General features: G+C 37.6%; 1 protein-coding gene and 1 non-coding gene across 7 annotated transcripts in view; both read right to left on the bottom strand.

The window, feature by feature from the left end:
- TMEM116 (transmembrane protein 116) overlaps nt 1-23,540 on the bottom strand; it is a 181,490-nt gene that overhangs the window by 156,771 nt on the left and 1,179 nt on the right. For 5 of the 6 annotated variants that reach the window (XM_035724019.1, XM_035724020.1, XM_027575601.2 and 2 more), the window contains exons 1-4: nt 10,866-10,954; nt 10,293-10,339; nt 9,574-9,637; nt 2,976-3,107 (exon numbers count right to left, since the gene is read on the bottom strand). In XM_035724019.1, the coding sequence (XP_035579912.1) occupies nt 2,976-3,107; nt 9,574-9,637; nt 10,293-10,339; nt 10,866-10,913 (291 nt within the window). In that variant the 5' untranslated portion in view covers nt 10,914-10,954. Of the gene's footprint in view, nt 1-2,975; nt 3,108-9,573; nt 9,638-10,292; nt 10,340-10,865; nt 10,955-23,540 lie in introns of those variants that run through there. The other variant, XM_027575602.2, reaches the window with a different exon arrangement.
- Nucleotides 9,971-10,072, bottom strand: LOC113913395. Its single transcript, XR_003517186.1, has one exon. It is a non-coding gene; the product is annotated as a U6 spliceosomal RNA (small nuclear RNA).

Below are 23,540 nucleotides of genomic sequence, written 5' to 3' on the forward strand. Positions count from 1 at the left end.
ATTTTTAAAAAATTAATGATTAAAATGGTTTTATGTTATGCACTTTATCACAATTAAAAAAATAAAGCTAGGGGTGTCTGGGTGGCTCAGTCGGTTAAGCAGGGACTCTTGATTTCAGCTCAGGTCATGATCTCAGGGTCATGAGATCGAGCCCTGCATCAGGCTCTGAGCTGAGCATGGAGCCTCCTTAAAATTCTCTCTCCAGGGAACCTGGGAGGCTCAGCTGGTTAAGTATCTGCCTTCAGTTCAGGTCATAATCTCAGGGACCTGGGATCGAGCCCCATGTCCAGTTCCCTGCTCAGAAGAGAGTCTGCTTCTCCCTCTCCCTCTGCCTCCCCCCCCACTGCTTGTGCTCTCTCTCTCAAATAAATAAAATCTCTAAAAAATAAAAAAATCTCTCTCCCTCTGCCCCTCCCCATCCACATGCTCTTTCTCTCTCAATAAATAAATAATAAATAATAAATAAATATAACCAAATAAGTTAGTGTTTTTTAGCCCTCTTCAGGCCATCCCTCCCATTGATTACAAACAAAAACTCTGGGAAAAATATAAAAATTAACTACTTGAAGACTGAAAAGCTCCCTCCTCAGTGGAGGCTCTGCTTCTCCCTCAAACAAAGGAGTCAAATATGGAGAAGCAAACTGCACAAAAGCGAGTTTCCCAAACTTTTCTCTCTTGCTCTCTTACAGCTTTTCCTCAAGTGTGCATCCCAATCATGATGCTTCTCAATGAAGGCACCTAAAACTCTAACAGAAACCTATGTTCTAAGCCACATAAACCAGAGAATGTCCCCTTTCAGGCAGGAAAGTGTGGATGGAATCCCAAAAGTGACAGAGCAAGAAAAGCAGATGTCCTAATTCTGTGTATAATGTCATATAAGTCTCAACCTAACCACTACACTATACCTGCACATGACAGCCCAAAACCAGCATAACTAAGGCTTAGAGAACTAGGCTTAGAGAACTTGAACCTAAAAATGATGAAGTGAAATTCACATTCTAGGGTGCCTGGGTGGCTCTGTTGGTTAAATAACTGCCTTCAGCTCAGGTCATGATCCTGGAGTCCCAGGATCAAGTCCGGCATTGGGCTCCCTGCTCAGTAGGGAGTCTGATTCTCCCTCTGATCCCCCCCTCTCCTGCCCTCTCTCTCTCTCAAATAAATAAAGTTGTTTAAAAAAGAAATTCACATTCTAAACCTAATCAGGGTTACTGTCTGCTAAGCGAAAACATCAGCATTCTCCAGAGAATTACAAAAGAACCCAGAGTCTATGCTACGTAGCATTCACAATGTCCAAGATGAAATCCTAAATTACTTGACACGCAAAGAACAGAAATTTGTCACCTATTATCATGGGAGAAGACAATCAACAAACACCAACTTAGAAATAGCCAGATATTGGAAATATCCGACTAAAATTTTTAAAAGCAACTATTGTAATTTATATGCTCCATGAGGTAAAGGAAAATAAACTTGAAATGATTTTGGGGGGTGATGGAAATAGAAATGTTTGTTATCTTAATTGTGGTAATGATTTGACAGGGGTATACATATATTTAAAAAGGTAAAATTGTATACTTTAAATATTGTGGTGTAGGGGCACCTGGGTGGCTCAGTCAGTTAAGCATCTGCCTTTGGCTCGGGTCATGATCTTGGGCTCCTGTGACTGAGCCCCACATCGGGCTCCCTGCTCAGTGGAGGCTCTGCTTCTCCCTCTTCCCTCCCCCCATTCATGCTTTCTCCCTCTCTCAAATAAATAAAATATTTTAAAAATTAAATAAATAAATATATGTCATTTATTGTATGTATAGCTCAATAAAGTTGTAAAAAAAAGAATCAATCATACCTATGCCAAGCACAAGGTAAATATTATTAATGACCATTTTACAGACTAGGAGACTTAAGTTCAGAAATTAAGTATTTGCCTAAGGTTACAAAGTTAACTGGGTTCAGAATTCTATGCAGATTTTTTTTACTTCCAAAGCTATATTATTTCCTTAGCTGAGAAAATAATACAGTGTTACTCAATTTATGAGATATTAGGAAGATTGAATAAAGTATGTTTCTATGATACTAAAATTCATATGAGATAGTTAACTTATATTAGTAATAGATTTCATACCACCAATGACATGTTAATATTTTCCTACTAAACTGAAAGAAATATTCTCTCTAGTAACAAATCTCAAAGGAAACACGTAACAGTGAGTACAGATTGCATTTTAACCTCTACTTTTTCACATAGCAAGTCTGAGAAATATAAGAAACTTTATATACAGATGGTACTGTGTGGGTTAATCTACTGATAAAATCTGTGAAAGATCTATAATCTATACATAATGCTATGTAGTATTTCCCAATTTAAGCCAATGCTTATTATAGTCTTTTAATAAAAAACCATGCATTGGGCGCCTGGGTGGCTCAGTTGGTTAAGCGACTGCCTTCGGCTCAGGTCATGATCCTGGAGTCCCAGGATCGAGTCCCATATCGGGCTCCCTGCTCAGCAGGGAGTCTGCTTCTCCCTCTGACCCTCCCCCATCTCATGTGCTCTCTCTCTCTCTCAAATAAATGAATAAAATCTTTTAAAAAATGCATTAATCTCAAAAGATATTGTTAAAGACAATTTCGTTACATGGAAATACACTCATGCTATGTTAAAAAAAAGCAATTTACAAAAAATTATTTGTTTTAAAATGCATATACTTACAGAGAAAAAGATTGGAAAGATATATAATACATATAAAATATCGTGGGTGATTATGGGTGATTTTAATTATCTTTTTGCTTCTCTGAATTTTCCACCCTTTATATAATAAACAAGAAGTGTTTTTTAATATGGAAAAACATTAAGAGCTATTGTTTCAAAGTGTAACAATAAACAAAAGGGCCCCACTTACCAAGATGGATTATCTTTGCTTTCTATTTAGGTCTGAGTATACCTGTCTTATAAGATACAGTCACAGTCTAGTACCACTCACCTGTCCAACTGCTTGCAAGTTATAGCAGACAATGTCCTTATTGGCTGCTGAAGTTCCATAAAGAAGTGCCTCAATGAGCCAGCATATCCCCAGGAGAAGGTCAGAGAAGCTCAGATAAAAGAGTGGCCTTATCTGTCAAAGCAACAAGAGGCTCATTTCATAAATGATGTAGCTAGGAGAATATAACAATCAATTATTTTTATGTTATACCTTTCTAGTAGAAACCTGGGCATCATTTTTCTGGGGTCTCTGTCATTGGTGGACTGTGGGGAATGTAAAGAATACTCCAGGTAGGAAGGAATATATAACTGCAACTATCCCAACTGTCCTGGAACCAGACTACTCATGGATAGACTAGCACTGGAACTTCTTCCTCATAAACATATTCCTTCCTCAGATATAGGGACAAAGGAAAAAATGGGCAGATAAGAAATTTTGTGATGGGAGACACATCACAAATAGAAAATTAAAAGTGCTCTAGTTGCACAGTCAACATCCAACAACAGGAAATGAGATCATCAGCTGAGTATTTAGGGATAGGGTTAAGGACTCAAGAAAAAAAAGAGGTTTTTTAAATCTTAACATAGTTTAACTTGCATTTTTCTTATTCTTTTCTTTATTGAAAAATTGTAAGATATTTAAAGTGTGCAATGGGATGATTTGATATACATGTACATTATGAAAGGATTTCCCCAAGTTAACACCTCCATCACCACACACATTTACTTTTTTTTTTTGATGAGAACATTTAAGTTCTACTCTCTTAGCAAATTTCAATTATACCACACGATGTTATCAACTATAGTCACCACATTATACATTAGATCCTCAGACCTTATTCATCTTATTTTGTCAATGAAAACTCGGAGTAGGAAAAATATCGGTATGAATTGTGTATGCTGCTTTTCAATTTCTGACCCCATCAGTAAAGTTTGTCCTTCTTTATCACTTTCTAGTATTCTTCCCCTTTGGCCTCCCTACTCCCACATTTCTAAAAATAGTATTGGTTAGCCTACAGAGAAAATTATAAAATGTTTATTGAGAGACACCAAAAAAGATCTACACTGAAGAAATATACTATGCTCATGAATTGTAAGACCTAAGATTACAAAAATGTTGGTTCTCTCTAAACTGATATATAGACTAAATGCAATTATCAATTGTATCTCAACATATTTTTTTGTGGAAGTTGACAAGCTGGCTCTACATCTGATATAGAAATACAAAATATCAAGATAACCAAGACATTCTTGATGAAAAAGGAAAAAGAAGACTTGTCCTACACATAGCAAAACTTAATATAAAGCTAGAGCGCAGATACTGTGGTACTAGCACAGGAATAAGCAAATAGACAAATGAAACAGAATCAGAGCTCAAACAAACCTAAGCATAAGTAAAAACTTTTGATACATGATAGAAGTGGCTTTTTAAAAAAGATTTTATTTATTTGACAGAGAGAGCTCAAGAGAGAGCACAAGCAGAGGGAGAGAGAGAAGCAGACTCCCCGCTGAGCAGGGAGCCCGATGCGAGGCTCGATCCCAGGACCCTGAGATCATGACCCGAGCCATCTGAGCCACCCAGGTGCCCCTAGAAATGTCTTTTGTAGAACATTTTTATTTTATTATTATTATTATTATTATCATAGTAAACTCTACACCCAATGTGGAGCTCAAACTCACAACCCTGAGATCAAGAGTTGCAGGCTCTGCTGACTAAGCCAGCCAGGCAACCCATAAGGCAGCTTTCTGGATCAAGAGAGAAAGGATAGTCTTTTCAAAATATGCTGTTGCAACAACTGGGGATCTATATGGATAAATATAAAAGTGGACCCCTACTTTCTATCTCACACACTCAAAAATGAGTTCCAACTGATTTAAATAACTAAATGTGAAAGGCAAAAACCATAAAAAAATTTTTTTAGATAATAGAGGAGAATGTCTTCAACTTCTGGCCGGGAAATTTTTCCTAAACAAAACAAAAAGGCTCTAAAAGGAAGTAACTGAAAAATTCAACCAGTGAAAAAGAAAAATGTGTCAAAAGACACCATAAAGAAAAAGACAGGCCACAAAATGGGAGAAGATTATTTGCAACACATAAAACTGACAAAGGACCAGTATCAAAACAATATTAAAAACAAAAACAAACAAAAACTCTTACAAAGCAATTAAAAAAAACCCAGTAGAAAAAACTAGGCAAAAGATGTGAACAGGTACTTAAGAGGAAATCCAAATGGCCATAAACATATGAAAATATGCCTAATATCATTAGTAATCAAGGAAATGAAAAATTAAATCCACAATGAGAAAAAAAATTATACATTCATGGCAAAAATTTTTAAAGTCTGACAATATCAAGGATTAATGGAAACATGAAGCAATGAGACCTTTCATACCCTACTGGCACAACCATTTAGAAAAAGTTTGGCATTATCTAGGAGATATGCCTCTCCTACAGCAATTCCGTCATTAGGTAAATACACTAGAGAAATGTTTGCATGTGTGCACCAGAAGACATGGGCAAGATTATTTATAGCAATATAGATACATAAATTATGATATGTTCAAAATACAGAATGCTAAACATCAGTGAAAATGAAATGAACCAGAGCTTTACACAACATGAATAAATCTTACAAATAACGTTGACAAAAAACAGCAAATCACAAAACTATATAAAAAATATATACAATATGAGTCCATTTACAAAAAGTTAAAAAATGAGCTGAAATAAATTGTTTAAAGATACATACACTGACAAAACTGTACATAAAAGCAAAGTAATTATGATCACAGAAGTCAGGATAGTGGTTATCTCTAGATGTGAGGAAGAGATTTGTGACCAGTAAGGAGCATAGTAGGTTGACCAGTAAGGAGCATTTTGGTACAGGCAATTTCTATTTCTTGTCCATAGTGGTTATAATCATTCTTTAAACAGTACATACAAGTTTTATGCTTTCTAATCCATATCTGATATATATCACAAGAAAAAGTAAATTAAAAATTTTTTAAGTTATTATCACATACTACCTAATATAACAACTAATCTCACCTGTACAAAAGGGAATTTTTCTGACTCCCCTCTTCCAAATGAGAGGAAAGCTAAGATACTATACCTGGCAAACGGGTAAATGGTCAAGTTGCTTTGGCTAACAGATACAAAAACAAGTGAAATAACATTTTAAACTACATTTAATAGATATCAGATATTATTATTTTTACCATATATAGCCTTTGCTCTGGGTAAGCCTACTAAAATTCCAACCAGATGGCACATTCACAGATTCTACTGGCCCATGACCTTCCACAAGTTTCTAACTGTTAATGGGTAAAAAATTAAAACTGAACACAAAATAAACTCTGGAGGAGAAAGGCAGCCAAGAGACTTTTGTGAGCAAGAATGTAATTTTATTTATGGTCATTGATTCAATAAATAGCCTTAGAGAGAGAGAGCTGTTTGCCACTAAAACATATCTAGTCTTTGGCAGGGAAATGGAGGATAAAAAGAGGTTTATATAACTTCACTCATGCTTGGAAAACAATGAGTTCTAGTGACAGGAGATAAAGTCAATCAAGGAAACAACAAAAATTAACTGAGTACCTACTGAAGTCAAGAAAAGTTTCACCCTGCCTAGGTTCACAAGATACTATGTTGAATGTAATGCAAAGACCGGTTTGCAAAGGAAAGTGCAATTAAGTACAGTGTGCAGTACTTAGGCAGACACATAAAAGCCTAAAACATAGTCCAAAATATGAAAGCAAAAACTCTTTTTAAAAAAACATGCATAGGGATATCTGGGTGGCTCAGTTGGTTAAGTGTCTGCCTTCGGCTCAGGTCATAATCCCAGGGTCCTGGGTTCGAGTCCTGCATTGGGCTCCTTGTTCAGAAGGGAGCCTGCTTTTCCCTCTGCCTGCCACGCCCCCTGCTTGTGCTCTCTCTCTGACAGATAAAAAGATAAAATCTTTTTTTAAAAATGCCTAATTTGTACCTAATTTAAATCAAGAGCAGGATAAGGGCTAGGGAAGGGAGGATGTGCATTGTGTGAAAGGCTTTCCCTGGGGAGGTTCGGGTCCAAGTCTGTGCTGGTGAGGTTCATAGGAATACTCTTCTAAAACCCTGCTTCCCAATATTTCTATTCAAATGAAATCAGGTTACAAAGAGTATTAAAAGTGATCTTCTTGGGGGCGCCTGGGTGGCTCAGTTGGTTAAGCGACTGCCTTCAGCTCAGGTCATGATCCTGGAGTCCCGGGATCGAGTCCCGCATCGGGCTCCCTGCTCAGCAGGGAGTCTGCTTCTCCCTCTGACCCTCTTCCTTCTCGTGCTTTCTATCTCTCATTCTCTCTCTCTCTCAAATAAATAAATAAAATCTTTAAAAAAAAAGTGATCTTCTTGGGCAAATTAAGTCACATAAGTGTAATAAAGTATCTGCCTTGAGTATTATTTAACAATGGCTAGTCTGGCCACTTTCTTCTCTCTTCAGTTTGCTTCTCTGAGTCATTGTTTCATCAGCTAGTCCCCTCAAAGATTCCCTATGGATTTCTCCAATTTACTATATTTATTTTTAATTTAATAGACTATTTTGGTCTTTTTCAGATTATGACTTCCATGTGTTTTTTGCTGTTAAAAATATTCTTTGATGGAGGAAAAAGGAAAACTGGAGGATGGTTGACATTCTTAACCTGGAAAAATTGGAATTTTTCCTACACCAAGAAAACAGAATGTGTGGGAACCAGTGAACTAGTGGTTGCTAAGGTCCTTTAGGCTCTGGTTATGTGAAAGGTATGAGAACTGAAGCCAGAGAAACTAAAGGTCACATCCTAGGCCAAACTAGATCCCACATCTTTATAAAGCTCTAACCCACTGTCACACCAGAAGTCACCTTAGAGCAGTGGTTCTCAGCCAGGAGCAATTTTGCCTCCCCGAGGAGACATCTGGCAATATTTGAAGATATTTTGGTTTTTACAACCTCAAAGGTAGGGGGAGGTGGTTTGCTTTTAGCATCTAGTGGGTAAAGTCTGCTAAACATCCTAATGTGCACACAGCCCCCTATAACAAATAATCATCCAGTCCAACAGATAAATAATGCAGAGACTGAGAATCTCTGCTTAGCTCTCTCTACTATGTAACTAATACTTTATTAACTTAATCATGTATGAATTCAAATTTCAGCAAAGGAGACAAACATTAGGGAAATCTGAATCACAGAAAGATATGTGGCCTAAGATTACTTTGGTAGGCAATGACACTACAGTACCAAGACTTCTACTCTCCAGTTTTACCTACACAGTCACAGTCTATGTCTGAAATTCAAAATCCTATCTTCATTAGGTATCATATTTCAGTGGCTTAAAAAGCACATATGGAGAAAGGCTTTGGAACAAGACAATCCTATACTCAAATTCTAGCTCTAACAACTTACTGGCTATAAATAAGACCTTAGGAATGTCCCTCAAGCTTACTAGGATTCTATTTCTTCACTATAATATGAGATTAATAATATCTTCCTCACAGAGTTGTTTTAAGGATTAAATGAAAAATGTATTTAAAACACTGAGCACATCTGTCTAGAATATAATAAATACTAAATACTGTGTTTAATTTGAAGGGGGACTGTAGCTAAGAGGTGGACTTTTGAAAATCTGTTCTGCTACTTACTGTAAAATCTGAACAAGTTATTTCATGACTTTGAGCCTCAATTTCCTCATCTATGAAATGGAGCTAATATCATCCTTCTCATGGGAGAGTGATGATAGCCAATAAGATAAAAGTTTGTAAAGCACCCAGCATACTTGGAACTCAGAAAGTGTTCAACATACAGAACTATTTGGATTACTAAAGTGGGCCCAATAAAACCCAATCACATTTTCCACATACAAAAGGCTCTCCCATTTACATCCTGAACTATATTTTGTCTAATTTTGTGCCATTTGGCCTGGTTAGAGAAGTAGTTGTTACATTTCTCTTAAAATCTTTTCATAGCTAGGAAATACACCTCTCTTCTTAGTCCTCTCTCAATCAGGAAGGTTTTTTGTTTGTTTACACCTTAAATATATACAATTTTTGTTTGTCAATTATACCTCAATAAAAGGAAAGGTTTTTTTACTTGATCTTTTTGGCATGAATAATTTTACATAGGATGTATTTTTACTCTGTTTTCACATTAAATTGTAATTGCCTAGAAGGCCTGAGCAACAAACCTAGTATTTTTTGCACAACAAAGTCTCTGAGCTATAGCCTAGCCCCACTAGCAATGTTACCAAGATATCAATATCAGAAAACTCACCTCTTGGCAGGACCATACTGTGCTTAGAGTGACTAGAGGCTTCAAACAACTCTGTTTCCTAACTTTAATAATCAGTGAATAGCAAAAAAGTGTACTTTTTAGTAGGCAATCTCTCAGTATTCAAAGTTATAGTTAAAATAATTACCTAGAAGAAAAGGGAAACCTATTGACTATGTCTAAAATATCTCAATGTATCATAATGACAAATTTACAAGTAATTCATAGAATTATTCCATTATTTATGGTCACACTTCTCTTATTTATTTCAAAAGCTAAGTCACTAAAAGTTCAAATCCAACACAAAAAGAGTTTGCTCACCTCTGGAGATTTCTGTATATTCGGGAATACGGCATAGGCAATAAGTGAACTTGAGCCTATAACACTGACAGAGATAAAAGATAATCATTAAAAGAGGACGAGTGGGACTCCTTCATTTTTCCTAATGATTTTTTTTTTTTTAGTTAAAAATGAACTCGGTATGTTTAATAAAGCTTGGTATTGCCAAAAATCGCAGTACAAACATCAAGTCACACGCCCACACGACAGAATTCCATTTACAAAATGTCCCTCGGGAGGCCTCCTCCGGCTGCGCCCAAGAGAACCCGACCCAGGCCTGCAGTCTAGGGGGGCAGAGGAGGCGAGGAGGGGAGCAGCCTAATGATTTTTTATAGCTTTACTGATATATAATGGATGTAAAATAAACCGCACATTTTTCTAAAATATGGAATGCTTCGTGAATGTGTGTCATCTTTGCATAGGGGCCATGCTGATCTTCTCTGTATCATTCCTACTGATTTTGCAAATCAATCCTGTTGACCAAGTCCTTTGATTTTCAGATGTTATTCCTCAATCTGTTTTTTTGTTATTGTTGATGTTACATTTTATTAATCAGAAAATATCAACATGGTAAAGAACAGCATTTCTCCCTAAAGAGTAAAAGCAAATACCCAGGGGGAAAATGCAGAAAACTTTAGAATTCTACAGCTTTGCTTCTACTACTTTAAACAGTCATAGTACAGGAGATTAAATAAATTTACCTCAGAGTAGCCATAACAAATTGTATCCACTGTATTGCAGAAAAAACCTAAATAAAACAAGAGAATAAAATTAAAACTTTTACATTTAATATCCAACCTTACACCAATTTCACTGTTTATTAACTGTGCAGAGCACAAAGTCTTCAGTGTCTAATCAAAATACCCTACAAGTCTGAGAAGGAGCAGAAAGGCCTCTGGAAAGGCAAGGTGGATCCTTGTGTCCTCTCTTATTGCTCCACTTCTGGAAACAGTAAGATAAAAAGAACAGAGAGGTGGACAGAAAATGACTAAATGAAAAAAGAGTTGGATGAGAAGATTTAAAAAGGAAAGAATAAAATTAAGACGACACAGGAAAAGTTAAGTTTTGAGAGAGAATAGACAGATGTGTGAAAAGAATGGGTAAAAGGAAAGGTAAACAAATACTAAATAAAGTCGGCTGAGAGCTAGAGAAAAAATAGAATAGTAGGCAATAAAGAAATAGGAAGAAGTAGTAAAGAAATACTGCAAGTGAAAAATACAGAACAAGGAGGAAGAAAGGGGGAGGAAAAAGAAAGGGACAATTTATAATCTCACCAAGTCCCAACTGTCCTCCAGAATGCTAGCCCCCAGCAAGAAGGCCATAGGGACTTCGGCCCCAGCTATGCTTAAACAGCCCAACCCTTCTCAGGTTCTGAATCTTGAAGCACTGAACAAGTGGCTCCACCCCTGGCCCAGCTGGGCCCCTCCCTACCAATACTGCCCTGTATCTTGAAAACAAGGAAAGAAGGTGGGGACAAGTGGAGGAGAAAGCCAAGCAGAAAGAACAAAAATAGAAAGAGCAGGTGACAAGGAAACAAAGTCCTAAAAAGCATTAGGAATTGTAAGAAGAGGAAGAGACAGGAATAATAAAAAATAGAGAGAATGGTGAAAAGATAAATAGAGCTGCAAGAGAGAAGTGGAACAGAAAAAAGGGAGAAAAAAATAAGTAAGAAAGAAGGTCTGCTTAAAACTTGCCCCATTTAGGGACAAAAGCCTGTGATGGAAAAGAGAGACTGCATATTAAACAATCAATAAATTTTTAGTAATACCAAGAAAAGCTGTGAAGAGAAGGTGTTGTTAATATCTCATATTTAATAGTAACATCTGAAATATTCTGTACCAAAAATTCCCACTAGAAATATATTAAATTACATGATTCATTTACTATACTTATGTTTATATAACCACTCTGTATAAAGCATTGTGCTACAGAAGATAGAAGTAAGAGACAGACCCAGACTTCCAGGAGCTTATAACATAGTAGGAAAAATGGACTGAATACCAGAATCTCAAATTATCTGCATACAAAAAAATATACACTGCCTATCATTTGAACAATATTTGGAAGAACTGGTGAAATTTGGACAAAGACTATGGTAAGGAGAAAGCAGAAGGAAAAACATTTCATTTCATTTATTTTTTTAAAGATTTTATTTATTTATTTGACAGAGAGATAGACAGGAAGAGAGGGAACACAAGCAGGGGGAGTGGGAGAGGGAGGCTCCCCGCAGAGCAGGAAGCCGGATGCGGGACTCGATCCCAGGACCCTGGGACCATGACCTGAGCCCAAGGTAGACGCTTAAGGACTGAGCCACCCAGGGGCCCAAGAACATTTCATTTATATAACCGTTTATCTTTCATCTAACTATACTTTCATACACTCTACAAATATTTATTGATAACATAAATTGGATCATTTTCATAGGTTCAGTGATTTGGTGATTTAAATATGTGATTCATTTATTCATATGAGGTTAATATACGATTCATTTATTTACCATAGTGTGGAGTAGAAGAAGGGACATCGTTAAGAGGTAGGTTCTGGTGGGAAACTGTTAAAGTGGAGGTAGGCTCTAACCACTTTGCTTAGATCATTTGATAAAGAGGGGCGCCTGAGTGGCTCAGTCATTAAGCATCTGCCTTCAGCTCAGGACGTGATCCCAGGGTCCTGGGATGGAGCCCTGTGTCGGGCTCTCTGCTTGGTGGAAAGGCTGCTTCTCCCTCTCCCATTCCCTCTGCTTGTGTTCCCTCTCCCGCTGTGTCCCTCTGTCAAATAAATAAGTAAAATCTTTATTAAAAAATCATTAGATAAACAAATAAAAAACACAAGTAGATTCCTGGTTCAGAAATCCCTACCATAAGGTCTCAGGGAGTGTTCTGAGGCCTCTAAACATATATCTATCTAATAAGGGTGAGAGGACTAATGACAGTCTCACTAAGTGATAAGAGAATGCTTTTGGACAAAGGACTCTTGTTCAGCCAAGAACAATCTCAGATTGTTCAAGGAACAACCATGCCAAATCAGTCTGCTGCTCTTGACATTAAGAACTTTTCTCTCTTGCCACCTCTTCTAAAATGTCTTATGCCACTGACCAAATTCCTATGTGGGGATTTACCTTTCCATTTTTCTCTCTATTATTAGTACCCTGTTTTTTGTATATTTAGCATCATTCCCCCTTGAAATATCTTTTGAAACATAATCTTCCCATCTTCCTTTTCTGCAAGGGCTAACCCAAGCCCAAATGAATGATACTTATTTTTAGTTTTCTGTTCTTTCACTTAGCTCCTTAGTAAGCTCAGAAACATCACAGCTCACTTAATGTAATGGGTTACTACATTTCATGTATCAATTAAATTAATAGATATTCATTAAACTTCTACCATGAGCAAGTTACTACTGTGGATACAAAGTCAAGAAAGACACCTTCCTAGTAAAATATTTTTTATTTAAGCAAAACTTATACTTAACTCAAATACAATTTCTAATAATAACATCTACCAATTATCAAGTGCTATCTATGCGTAAGGTTCTATGCTAAGCATTTTAATTGTCAACACAACCTTTGAGGTAAGAAGTAATATTCCCATTTAAAAAAAAATTTTAGTAGACTCTACACCCAATGTGGGGCTTGAACTCATGACCCTAAGGTCAAGAGTCCCATGTTCTACCAACTGAGCTAACCAGGCACCCCAGTAATGTTCCCATTTTGCAGATGAAGAAACTGAGGCTTAAAGAAGTCACTTCTAGTGGTTACAGAGTTATCAAGTGGTTACAAGTTATCAAACTATGACTTCATAGTTTGCACTCTTAACACACACAATATCCTAGTGGAGAACTAGTTAATAGGAACACAGGGAAAGATAATGTTAAAAATTAATGTAACATCAGGGCACCTGAGTGGCTCAGTCAGTTAGGCGTCTGCCTTCAGCTCAGATCATAATCCCAGGGCCCTGGGATTGAGCCCCGCATGGGGCTCCCTGCTCAGCGGAGAGCCTGCTTCTCCCTCTGCCTGCCACTCTATCTGTGCTCTCTCTCTCTCTCTGCCAAATAAATAAATAAAATCTTTTTAAAAAAAAATTAATGTAACATCTGGGACACCAAGGTAGCTCAGTCATTTAAGCATCTGCCTTCAGCTCAGGTCATGATCCTAGGGTCCTGGGATGGAGTCCCACATCAGGTTCCTTGCTCAGTGGGGAGCTTGCTTCTCCCACTGCCTGCAGCTCCCCCGGCCTGCTGTTTGTGCTCTCTCTCTCACAAATAAATAAATAAAGTCTTAAAAAAAAAAAACAACTAATGTGGGGTGCCTGGGTGGCTCCGTGGGTTGAGCATCTGCCTTCGGCTCAGGTCATGATCTCAGGATCCTGGGATCCAGCCCCATGTCGGGCTCCCTGCTCGGTGGGGAGCCTGCTTCTCTCTTTCCTTCTGCCCCTCCCCCATCCCGTGCTCTCTGTAGCTATCTCTCTCAAATTGATAAATAAAATCTTTAAAATAAAAAAACTAATGTAACATCAAGGTAGCTCTTTTATTAGGCAATGGCTTCTTAGATATGATAACACATGCATAAGCAACAAAAGAAAAAACAGATAAATTGGCCTTCTTCAAAATTAAAAACTTTTCTGCTTCAAAGGATACCATCAAGAAAGTGAAGACAAGCCACAGAATGGAAAAAAAATATTTATAAACCATACACCTAATAATGGACTTATATAGAGAATATATAAAGAACTCCTACAAGGGCACCTGGGTGGCTCAGTCAGTTAAGCCTCTGACTCTTGATTTTGGCTCAGGTCATGATCTCAAGATGATGGGCACCTGGGTGGCTCAGTTGGTTAAGCGACTGCCTTTGGCTCAGGTCATGATCCTGGAGTCCCTGGATCGAGTCCCGCATCGGGAATCCCTGCTCAGCGGGGAGTCTGCTTCTCCCACTGACCCTCTCCCCATCTCATGTTCTTTCTCTCTCTCTCATTCTCTCTCTCTCTCAAATAAATAAATAAATAAAATCTTTAAAAAAAAAAAAAAAGATGATGGGATCAAACCCCACAGCAGGCTCCATGCTCAGCAGGGAGTCTGCTTGAGATTCTCTCTCCCTCTTCCCCCACTCACATGCACACTCTCTAAATAAATAAGTAAATAAATAAATAAAATCTTAAAAAAAAATCTCCTACAATTCAATAATAAAAATACAACCCAATTTAAAAATGGGCAAAGGGCACCTGGGTAGCTCAGTCATTAAGTGTCTGCCTTCAGCTCAGGTCATGATCCCAGGGTCCTGGGATCGAGCCCCGAATCAGGCTCCCTGCTCCGCAGGAAGCCTGCTTCTCCCTCTCCCACCCCCCTTGCTTGTGTTCCTGCTCTTGCTAGCTCTCTGTCAAATAAATAAATAAAATTAAAAAAAAAAAAGTGCAAAGGTTTTAAATAGAAATTTCTGCCCCCAAATAAACAAATGACTAATTACCATAGGAAAAGATGATTAACCTCATAAGCCAGCAGGGAAATACAGATTAAAATCACAATGAGATAACATTTCTCATTTTATTATAGCTATCTCATTTTATTATATATAATATGCTCTTGCTATCTCTCTGTCAAATAAATAAATAAAATCTTTAAAAAAAAAGATAGACAATAGCAAGTGTTGCTGAAAATGTGGAGGAATAGAAACTCTTATACACTGCTGGTGAGAATGTAAAATGCTGCAACCACTTTGGCAGTTCCTCAAAAGGTTAAACATACGATATGACTCAGCTGCGAGGTATAAACTCAGTTCTACTTCTAGGTATATACCTAAGAGAAATTAAACATATGTCCACACAAAAACTTGAACACAAATGTTTATAATGTTGTTATTCCTAAAAGACAAAAGGTAGAAACACAAGTGTCCATCAACTGGTGAATAGATAAATAAAATGTAGTATACCCACATAATGAAATATTCAACAATTAAAAGCAAAGAAGTACTGATGCATTCTACAACATGAAGAACCTTGAAAACATTATGCTAAAGAAGCCAATCACAAAAGACCACATATTGTATGATTCCATTTGTATAAATGTCCAAAACAAGCAAATTTATAGACACATAAAGTAAATTAGTAGTTGCCTAGAACTAGGAAGGTAATCTGGGAGAGAATGGGGAGTGAATACTGATGGGCACAAGATTTCTTTTTAGGGTGACAAAAATATTCCAAAATTAGGCAGTAGCGATGGTTGCACACTTTATGAATATACTAAAACTCATTGAATTGTACACTTTAAAAGGATAAACTGTAAATAGGAAAATTTTATAGGGATACAGTAAATGTCCCTTGCTGAAATTCATGGTGTAATGATTAATGGATAACATGTTTCTGTCTTTCCTACTGAAAAAATAATATTTAGAACAAAAAGTGTAAAACAAACACTGTAAGAGGGAACTGAAGATAAAGATTGTAAGAGAGCACCTGACTGCTCTAAATGAATCCACCACTCCTGGTCTGAACAAATTACACTCTAGGACTTTGATAAAACTTGCAGGTTAACCCAATAAACCATTGAATGAAATCTGAGAGTTTGTGTAAAAGGGGAAAATTGTTAGAAATTGTAGAAAACTGTAGAAATTTCTAGAAATTACAGAAAACTGGTGATAACTAAATTTTTAATTTTTATAAGGAGAAAGGATGGTGGAATCTGCAAGCCGTAGGTCAAAGATCTCAGTACTCATCCCAAATAAGATTCTAAAATGAACTATCCAAAGGTGTGCTTTTAAACAATTTTAAAAAAAGTAATCTCTAAAAATGGATTTATAAAAAAATCTCCTGTTGAGTTCGTAGGTGTTCAGAATGGTTTGATCCCTATCCAGCTGAATTCCTGAGACCAGATGAAATCCAGGTCTCCTACTCCTCTGCCATCTGCTCCGCCCTCCTGGCTTTATAAAAAAATCATGTCAGACTACCCCACTCTCTCTTTGGATAGAATTACCAGACACAGTATATATGGTATTTTGACAAAGCATTTGGTGAGAAATTTCATGATATAAAAATAAGGAGAGACACCTGAGTGGCTCAGCTGGGTGAGTGTCTGATTCTTGGTTTCGGCTTGGGTTGTGATCTCAGGCTCATAAGATCAAGCCCCGCGTCAGGCTCCATGTTCAGCAGGTCTGCTTGGGATTCTCTCTCTCCCTCTCCCTCTGCTCCTCCCCTGCTTACATTCTCCCTCTCTCTCGAATAAATAAATAAAATCTTTAAAAAAAATAATGAGGGGTGCCTGAGTGGCTCAGCTGGTTAAGCCTCTGCCTTCAGCTCAGGTCATGATCTTAGGGTCCTGGGATCTAGTCCCGCATTAGGCTCCCTGCTTAGCGGGAAGTCTGCTTCTCCCTCTCCCCCTCCCTCTGCCCCACTCGTGCTCTTTCTCTCTCTCTCTCTCTCTCTCAAATAAATAAAATCTTAACAAAAAAAGGAACTATAGACCAAGTAGAAGTACAATTAAGGGCATTTCTTGCACAAATAAGCCTAAGGGAGCGCTAACTAATTTATAAATATCAACTTAGAAATGACTTCTAGTGGAGTGAATCAGCATTCTGACTTGGCACAGTTCTGTAAAACACTTTCATTACTTGAGAGAAAATACAGTGGGCACATTTATCAAATATGTGTGTGTGCTATTACTGTTGCATAACAACTTTCCACAAATTTAGTGGCTTAAAACACACATTTATCATCTCATGATGACCCTGAGCTTCTGTGGGTCATGAGTACAAGAATAGCTTAGCTTAGTTGGATCCTCTGCTTCAGGGCCTCTCACAAGGCTATAATCAAGATATCAACCAGGACTGAGTCTCATCTGAAGGCTCAAATGGGGAAGTGTTCTGCTTTCAAGTTCACAAAGTTGTTGGTCTAATTCAGTTCTTTGAGGGTTGTTGATCTAAGGGCATAAGTTCCAAACTAATTGTTGGCCAAACACTTCACTCAGTTCTTTGCCACATGGATTTCTGCAAGACTCCCAAAATGGAAGTCAGAACCTTATGTAACAAAATCACTGAAGTGATATTTCATCACCTCTCCTGTATTCTACTGACCACAGATTTTGCCAATAGCCAAAGAGAAAGGATCACATGAGAGGGTAAATACTAAAAGGCAGGGATTATTGGAGACTATCTTAGGGTCTGCCACTGTGTTTTCATCCAATGTATCAGGTACTTTTCCAATTCAGATCATTTGTAATAGCTTCCCTCTCTCTGGAATGTTCTTCCACCAGATAATCATATGACCAGCTCCTTCTCATCCTTCAAGTATCAGCTTAAATGTCATTACCTCAGAGATGTAACATTTATCAAATTCCAAAATACCATGTTTGTTTGTGCTGTCTGCTTTCCCCTAGTATACTGTAACATCCTTGAGGATAGGCAACCTATCTGTCTAACTCACCCCAATATCTTCAGTACCTAAAACAGTACCTAGAATAGGTACTCAGTATTTTCAGTAAATACATTCAGTAAATGTACTCAAGTAGATGACAGACTTAAGATCTAATAAGACCTAAATACTTTAGAATAATGAGTTTTATTTAATAAAAGTTAATAGAAGTAAATGTAAGTATACTGTCCTTGCATCTAAAGTACCAACTGGACAAAGATTAGGATGAAAAAGTAGCAACATTTTACTTTAAAAATCTAGAGCAGGGGCCCCTGGGTGGCTCAGTCGGTTGAGCGTCTGCCTTCGGCTCAGGTCATGATCCCAGTGTCCTGGGATCCAGCCCTGCATGGGGCTCCCTGCTCGGTGGGGAGCCTGCTTCTCCCTCTCCCACTCCCCTGCTTGTGCTCCCTCTCTCACTCTCTAGTAAATAAATAAACTCTTTAAAAAAATCTAGAGCAGTGCCATCCAATAAAAATATAAGTCATGGATGTAATTTAAAAGTTTCTAGGGGGGGTGGCTATGTGGCTCAGTCGGTTAAGTGTCTGCCTTGGGCTCAGGTCATGATCCCAGAGTCCTGGGATGGAGTCCCACATTGGGCTCCCTGCTTAGGGGGGAGTCTACTTCTCCCTCTGCCCTTCACCCTGCCCATGCTCTCTCTCTCTCTTTCTCTCAAATAAATAAAATCTTTAAAAAAAAACAAATAAAAGTTTCTAGTGACCACATTAAAAAAGCAAAAACAGATGAAATTTTAATAAATTTTACTTAACCTAAATATCCAAATTTTGTCCTTTCAGCATGCAATCAATATAAAAAAATTACTGATATATTTTACATTTGTAATTTTGTACTTTGAAATTCAGTGTGCATTTTACTCTTATAACATCTCAATTCAGAATAGCCACATTTCAAGAGCTCAGTAGCTACGTGTGATATTATAAATGTCATTTTATTTAGACTCCTTAATTTATAACTTGATTTTGGAGGCTCTTGCATTTGGATTTTATCCTGTAAAAATGCCACTATAAATTTCTATAATCAAGCAAATTTCCAAGAAAATAAATGGTATGACATAATAACCATAATAGCTAGTCTTTAAGTGAATATGTACTATATAGCAGATACTGTTGTAAATGCTTTATAACTAGTGTTAACTAATTTAATCTACTCACAATCCTATGAGACAAGTATTATTATTATCCCCATTTTACATGATAACATTGCAATAATACGTTGGCAGTGTGCAGGAAAGATTAAAGGGGGAAGAGATTGGCAAGGGCTAAATTACTTTTATTTACTTACTTATATCCCACTTTGACCTAGATAGTATTTCAGGTGGCTTATAAGAGTACTAAAATAAGACAAAATAACATGAATTAAAAGTGGGACAAAAAGAAGAAAAACATCTCTGTTGAAATGATTTGATCCATGGATGTTAAAATCTTATTTTTTTAATGCTACTTCATTGAAAAAAACGGTAACAGAAATCCAAAATAAAGTTTCCTACAATCTCATCAGCTAGTCAGAACATTCTTTTTATTGATGTTACTTTAAGTCCTTGTCCCCATACATGTCCAGTTTCTACCTGTTTGTAGTAATTCTACGGCTAATATTTTATATTCTACATTTTTCTCAACATTATTCCATAATAATTTTATTCTCTTTTGTTAGTCTTATTTTCTTTCTCTCCATTCCTCTGGACTGTAACCAATGCTAAAAGCCTAATGTATTTCTCTACATCTTTCTCTATGCTTGTTAAAATATATCCAGATAGGGACAAAGGACACAGCAGCTCTTTGGGTCGCTGGAAGCATGCACCAAAGAACAGGCAAATGAAAACTGAAACCACCCCTCAGGCGACAGCAACTTCCCTGACAAGACCTCCCACCAGCCCAGACCACCCAGATAATTTGAGCTAAACCCCTGAAGGACCTTGGAGTGACCCCTGGAATAACCTGCAATTACCTTTACCTCATTATAATACTAAAATCTCTGCCCAAGGAGGAGCCTCCACCTCATTTACATAACATACAAAGTATGTACAGGCAGGTTTTCTTAAGATGCACACAGGATTTTATGCCCGCCTCTACATACAATGACAAGGCTTCCCTATCTAAATATTCATCCTGGGGCGCCTGGCTGGCTCAGTCGGAAGAGGAGGCAACTCATGAGTTTGAGCCCCGTGTTGAATATAGAGATTACTAAAAAATAAATAAGTAAATAAAAACTAACTATTCATCCTATCTGTAAACAAAAAGCACCCATTCGCCCTCTCCTGGAGTGAATTCACAGCTTTAGAAGCTATTTCCCATGATTTCCTTATTTGGTGCAAATAAAGTTCTTTGTGCAACAAAAACAAAACCATATCCAAATGCATACATACATAATAGGGGCTGTTATGTTTATGTTATGTTATAGTTGTAGGGTTTTAAAAATGGGATCACTTATTTCTGTAAACATTTCTTTTCTCATCTAGTATTTCATGGAAATAGTTCTAACACATTTGATAGCTGTATAACATTCTATACAAGATCCTTTCTCTAGGGGCACCTGGCTTGCTCAGTCAGTAGAGCATGTAACTCTTGGTCTTGGCATCCTGAGTTCAGGCCCCACATTGGGTGTTGAGCCTACTTAAGAAAAAAAAAGATCATTTATCCAACACTTACTCTCAGAGACATGTGAGTTCTCCTCAGGTTTTGTTTTTCTTCCTTTTCTTTTTTTTTTCTTCTGCAAACAATGCTGCAATAAATATCCCTAATCTCTGCACTTATAACCTCCTTCTGTGCTGATGACCTTGCTACTAAAGAATAAATTCCAGAGTGGAATTCTTTTAGTTCTCAAATATTTCAAGTTCTTTCTCACCCTAGAACCTTTACACTTGCTCTTTTCTTTTCCTAAGGTGCTTCCTAACACACACCAACCTGCAATTTCATATTTATTTATAATTATTTAATGTCTTTCTCATCACATGAGTCTAAGTTCCTTGAGAGCTCAATCCTATCCATCCTTTAGGTCTTACCTCAACTTACATATACTTGTTTGTAGAAGTTTCCCATGAACTCCAATCCCAATTGATCCCTCCATCCTATTTTTTCATAGATCTTCAACTTTTCTTTCTAGAAATTATCACAATTTGTAATTATATATTTATTTGTGTGATTATTTAATGCTGGTTTCCCCAACTAGGTCTTGCAGGAAGCACATCTATTTTGTTCACCAGTGTAACCCTTACCCTCAAAAGAGTGTATGGTGCCTGAAAAATGTAAATAGTTGTTAAATATTGAAACACTGAAAGAATTTTTTTAATGTAGAAAGCATTCTTTTTTTTACATTTTATTTGTTTGAGAGAGAGAGGGTGTGTATGCAAGCAGGAGCAGGGAGGAGGGGCAGAGGGAGAGGGACAAGCAGACTCCCTGCTGAGCAAGGAGCCTGACTTCAGACTTGATCCCAGGACTCCTGGATCATGACCTGAGCTGAAGGCAGATGCTTAACAACTGAGCCACCGAGGTGCCCCTAGTGAAACATTTCATTTAGAAGTCTAGACCTTCTTTCTTCAGTTTGCTGTAATCTACATTCACTGAGTAGAACTTGTATTGATCATTGGGACCCAGTCTGTTCCAGGGTTCTGGGTTATTCTTCCTATACCAACTGACATCTGGATTGCACAATGCCAGGGGCAAGACATACAGCGCTGTTCCAGTACCTGCTGCACCAATAAATATGAAAAGGGGGATTAAGCTTGGATGCTTCTTGGACTGAGGATCTGGCCTAACTTGGCTGTAGCAGAGCCCTCCAGCAGAGCAGAAGTAAAAATCGAATATGCAAGGCCTGGAACTAAGTAGTCCCTACCAGAAGGGGCAATTTTTTAAAGGATGGTCAGGGTAGATCTTAGGAAGCTGACATATGAGCAAAGACTTAAGGGTAGTGAAGGAGCCAGCCATATGAATATCTTAAAGAAAAGTTTTAGAGGGAGAAAGCCAGTACAAAGGCCCTGAGGCAAGAACATGCCTTGTATATACAAGGGATAGCAAAGAAGTCAATGAGACTGGGGACACAATGGCTTGATGATGTTAGAAGAAAAAGACTGAAATTTATTAGTTGCTTTAGCAGAACCATGACATTTTTTTCCTCCTCACTCCAGCTCCTACCCTGGGTCATGTGCACACTCATTTTGATGTGGAGAACAAAGGCAAAAGAAATACAGAAACAATTAAACTTCCTTATGACTTTCAGCTCATTGACAAGTACTTGGGACTGGCAGGGTGACCTTCCTCCAGAAACTCAACTGCCTCAATGTTAATGCTTTGCTAGGGGCAAAAGGCAACCTTAGCTTGACATTATCCTAACTTCCAGGATCCCGTTAAGTCCACTTTAACAGATGAAAATCTCTTTGGAAACTTCCTTTATCTCTACCGCCCTAAGATATATGTTAGCAATCCTCCTCCAAATATACGGCCCACTGATATACATCTGAAGGGTCTTATGATTAAGGTTTTACTAGACAGTAATAAATGACCCCTCAAGGTCCTGGAACCCTGCTTCCAAATTCCTTAGAGACTTACACTAACCCTAACCCCCTCCCAACATGAAAGTATATAATCAGTAACTCCTCACAACTCCACTGCAGCTCTTTCTGCCCACAGGTCCTTTCTCTGCACTATAATAAAAACACCTTTTGCACCATAAAATGTCTCAATTCTTTATTGACCATTAGGCTCAACGATCTCGCATCAACTTAACATGCCCTGCCTCTTCCTACCTCTCTACAATTCCCAGCCTTTAGATTTTCCACATGAGTGTCAACTATGGGATTGCATAACTTCCTAAATATGGAGAATTATACCTGGCTTATTTGTGCAGATTGTTGTCAGGGTCCTGAAGCTAAGAATCTAATAATATTATAAAGCAATTGACTGGGACCAGGGCACTACTAAAAGGAAGCACTGAGACAATTATTGTACTGCACTGAATTGTTGCAATTCATTGCAAAAGTACCGATACTTCCCTTCCCTCTCCAACCAATCCTCTTCCTTCACTTTTTTTCAAAACCTACTTCAAAACTATGACTAGAAAGTCATTCCTGATTGGTCATGCTAACTAGGTGTACCCAAAGCACCTACATGTTCAGAAGTGAGTAATTTAAAAAGTCTAAACATCTTATAAAAGGTTCTAAAAACTCTTAATAGCTCCTTATTGAGTACAGGACAAAACAGAAAATTCTTAGTTTGATTTTCAAGACTTTCCCCTACCTGGGCTTAAAACTGTCTTACTAACTAGTGTTTTGAGAACTCTCTCCAGCCAAGTCAGTCTCGCCAAACCATCATGCTTATTCTCACTTCTGCTCCCTTTTCATTTGTTCTCCACCTAAAATGTTCTTTCTTCCAAGGCTTAACTCCATTTCCACTTCCTACACGAAGTCTGCTTCAACCACTTTAGCTCATAATTTTCCCCTCACCTTCTATCATTTGTCTATGTAGCTCATTTTATTTAATAACTTATTAGAGCAAACTCAAAATAAATTTTCCCAAAACCCCCAAAACACATACACATTGACTCTTTCAA

The sequence above is a fragment of the Zalophus californianus genome, chromosome 14, assembly GCF_009762305.2.
Source record: "Zalophus californianus isolate mZalCal1 chromosome 14, mZalCal1.pri.v2, whole genome shotgun sequence".
In the NCBI taxonomy this organism is placed as follows: Eukaryota; Metazoa; Chordata; class Mammalia; order Carnivora; family Otariidae; genus Zalophus; species Zalophus californianus.